Below are 3,439 nucleotides of genomic sequence, written 5' to 3' on the forward strand. Positions count from 1 at the left end.
GAGGGATCGGCCCGGCTCGTTCGAGTCGGGCTTCGTTCAAGGAAAAGGCGCGAGTCCAAAATATTTGCCCCGTTCCTTTGCTCACCGATGGTCTCCCGCAAGACGTTGATGTCCCGAACTCTCCAAATTTGGGCGCAGCCAAAGGCGAGTCCCGACTCGTGGACGGGTGGGCTTCGTTGGTGGAACGTGGCCTTTTCCTGACACGCGGCGAGTCCAAAGAGACTCGGACCAGACCGCGCCGGGGACGGCCGGATGGGCGCCACGCGCCGACATCGGCGAGCCACCACGATGCCGCAAATGCGGCACGCCGCCACGATCCCTTTTTGCCACTTCGCCTGACGACGAGTTGACGTTGGACCGTGGGACGTATCGAGGCCCGCGGGTGATCGGTGAGCGCACGAGGGCCGGCCGCCTGCCATTTTGAGAACGCGCACGTGACGCGCGGTGACGGGGAAGGCCCTCCGTTAGGATCGCCCGGGCCACAGCGGGCACGGCACATCCCGCAAAGGTGCCGCTTTGAAGACGTCGGAAGGATCCGCGCGACCGTGCGCCTTTTGGGAATGAGGAGAGCGGCCGCGCCCGAGGACCCGGGCCTCGAGAGCGCGACGCGGGGCCCGGGTCGCCGCCTCTCCGTCGCCCCCACACGGTCATGTCGAAAGGCGCTCGTTGTCGACGGCCGACGGACTTACGGTTGTCGTGGAAGTACTGCTGGACGACATCCGCCAGCCAGTCGGCTTTCTGTTGCCCGTACGCGCCCCCAAAGCCGTTGTCCACCGCAATCTGAAAGCAGAGATTGTCGGTCAGTGGCGCCGCTGCATCAAAGACCAACAGGGACGACGGGATTTCTAAAAAGACAGCAAGAACCACACCACAAAGCTCCATCAAGTGCCACGAGTGAAGCCGGCAAACATGGCTCGCGCACACGGAATGGTTGGAATGCGGCCACCTCCTACGATGGCCTGTTTCTTATTCTTCGAGTCAAAAGTGGATTGTCTGTCCTCGCCAAAGAGGAGCGAGAATCCAAGTGGCTCAGAGTCGTCACGCTCGAGATGTGCGCGCGTCTGCTCCAAGCTAAATTTGTAGCCGAAAAAAAAAAGCAAGCCGACGGCTCCGCGAATCCCGCTGCGGCTTCTTCGTCGACTTCCCGGCCTCGAGCTGCGCGTTGGGCACGACGCGCCCGTGTGGAAACCGTGTTGAGGGCCTCTCTCCCCGTACGAGGGGGTTTCCTGTCGAGCGCGGAAGTTGGGCGATTCACGCTCTTTTCTCGCGTTCGCCCGCAGCCGCCTTCGACGACGGTCCACAATAATTGAGGTGAAGGCTCCAAAAGCTGCGTCAAAGCGACGCGTCGACGTCAACCGAAGCCGTTCGCGAGCCGCGCGGCGGAGACTCGTCGAACTCCGCGCGCGTCACGAGGTCCTCGGCGGCTTAGCGCGCGCCCGTCTCCGATCGTTTGCGTGCGCGAAACGTCGACGCGTCCGGACGAGACTTTGGGCTCACCTGCAGGGCCGGCCACGCGCTCAGGGTCGCCCTCACCGCGTCGGCGAAAAGCTCGCGCGAATCCGCGGACGCCGCCATGTCTGCGGGGACAGGCATCAACAGTCGATCGCGACGAGTCGATGTGGCTCAGACGCAAAAAGTCGATCCTCTCGCTTTCCTTGCAGGACGGCGGCGGCCCTCCGGGACCTGAGTTTGACACCCCTGCGTCAGAGTCTGTGGTCACTTTACACTTCAAAAAAAAAAAAAAAAAAAAAAAAAACCTTAAACATTGGCTGAAATACATCAGACGTGCCCCCCCCCCACACTTCCCAGATTGCAGCCCGTTGCAGTGGGCTCCTGACCAGCAACTTTGTAGCTGCAAGTGATTTGCCTGTCCCGGCCTTTTGTCTTGTCGTCGAGTACTGCAAGTGTTTGAATCGTCACTTAGATGAGCTCTGACCTATTTGGTTCTTATTTCGGTCATTTGGGCTTTCAAGTTGGATGTGTCTCACTGTGCCACTTTACAAACCGGCCTTGGGACTACGGCTGAAAACGAGCACGTATGCGAAGTCCGGCGCAGTGGCGCTGTTTATTCTTGTGCTGATCAATGGCCGCTGTCCCAGTGAAATAAATACATCAATAAATCGTGTGTGTGTGTGTGTGGGTGTGGCCGTCATTTTCCTGGCGAGCGGTCGAGGCCGTAGGCGGCTGCATGGGCCGGCCTATCGTTTCAAATTCCAATTCCACGTTTCGGATGCGGTTTCACTGTTGCACTTTGGAAACCTGCCGCGAACGCGCCGAGCAACTGTGACACATTTTGGGATTGCAGTTCTGGTTTCACCTGCTGCGATGTGCATCCATCCAGGATCGCTTTGGGACTCGACGAGACAAAAACGATGCCTCCGCGTCGAAAATGACCAGATTTATTTGCACGATGAAAACACGGCAAAGCAAAGAGCCCCCCCGCCGCCAAAACGGCCAGCCCGGAGACGCTCAAGTCTCGTCGTCGTCGTCGCCGCCGCCGCGCTTGGTCTTGTCCTCGCTCAGGCCGCTCTCGTCGATGTTCTCCAAGGAATCGGCGCGTTGCGGCGTCAACTCGGACACGCTGATGCGCGGCGAGGCGTTCTGCTCCGGAAACATCCACGGCTTCAGGTGGGGCTCGTGTCTGCGCTTCCACTCGGGATACTTCAGGGAGGCCTTGTAGAGCTTCCTCATCGCCTGAGAAGCCACACGGCACACTCGGCAAAGACCCCTCCGGCCGAGTACCTTCAAGCTCGCCAAAGGTTGCGAAGCCCTTGACCCGCTGCCGCAACCTTTGGAACGGCTTCCGAATTTCTTGCGGACAAGAACGACACTCTGCGATCGTCAAAAGCGTCCGCTCGACGTCTTTGCAACCTTTTGCAACCGTTAAAGAAAGCGGAGAAAGAAAAAAAAAGTCCAACACCCGCGACGTTGGGAAACCGTCGCGAGGCTCGGCCGGCCCCTCGCCGAGAGAGCCCCTTAAATGCCCTTTTGGTGAGCGTTCAACTACCCGGCCGAGAAAGAGGATCCGGGTGTGAGTTTGATGAATATGTGTGTGTGTTGGGGGAGGGGGGGGGGGGGTAGGTGTGAGAGATATTGCCTTCAGGTTCACCCCCAACAAGGAGGCTATAGCGACGGGCGAGCGGCCGTCGGTACCGATGGCGAGACGGGACCCGCCCCGGAGACCGACGGCGGGGAATGACCCGGACCGCGGCGCCGAGGAAGCGAGCGGGCCAGAAAGCCGCCTCGTCGCCGCCGGGTCGGCCCCGAGGAACCGACGGAGACGCCAGAGGAAAGAAAACAACACGGCCGCCACCGCAAACCTTGTCCGTGTTTTGGGCGGCGCGAGGCGCGACAAGTTTCTGTCATCTTGTCCACCGGCCGGAAGGACCCCGCCGCCGACCCTTTCCAAACATTTTCAAAGGTCTGCGCGGACCGGAGA

General features: G+C 60.3%; 2 protein-coding genes across 2 annotated transcripts in view; both read right to left on the minus strand.

The window, feature by feature from the left end:
- The window catches only part of tsr2 (TSR2 ribosome maturation factor), a 23,606-nt gene extending 21,931 nt beyond the window's left edge, over positions 1 to 1,675 (minus strand). Inside the window, exons 1-2 of the mRNA XM_019858193.1 lie at positions 1,498 to 1,675; positions 690 to 780 (exon numbers count right to left, since the gene is read on the minus strand). Of these exons, the coding sequence (XP_019713752.1) occupies positions 690 to 780; positions 1,498 to 1,593 (187 nt within the window). The 5' untranslated portion in view covers positions 1,594 to 1,675. The remainder of the gene's footprint in view (positions 1 to 689; positions 781 to 1,497) is intronic.
- Positions 1,676 to 2,380: 705 nt separating this feature from the next.
- The window catches only part of stard15 (StAR-related lipid transfer (START) domain containing 15), a 3,343-nt gene continuing 2,284 nt past the window's right edge, over positions 2,381 to 3,439 (minus strand). The window contains exon 6 of the mRNA XM_019858263.1: positions 2,381 to 2,694. Coding sequence (XP_019713822.1) covers positions 2,470 to 2,694 — 225 coding nt within the window. The 3' untranslated portion in view covers positions 2,381 to 2,469. The remainder of the gene's footprint in view (positions 2,695 to 3,439) is intronic.

The sequence above is a fragment of the Hippocampus comes genome, unplaced genomic scaffold, assembly GCF_001891065.2.
Source record: "Hippocampus comes isolate QL1 unplaced genomic scaffold, H_comes_QL1_v1.1 scaffold48, whole genome shotgun sequence".
NCBI classification, from domain to species: Eukaryota; Metazoa; Chordata; class Actinopteri; order Syngnathiformes; family Syngnathidae; genus Hippocampus; species Hippocampus comes.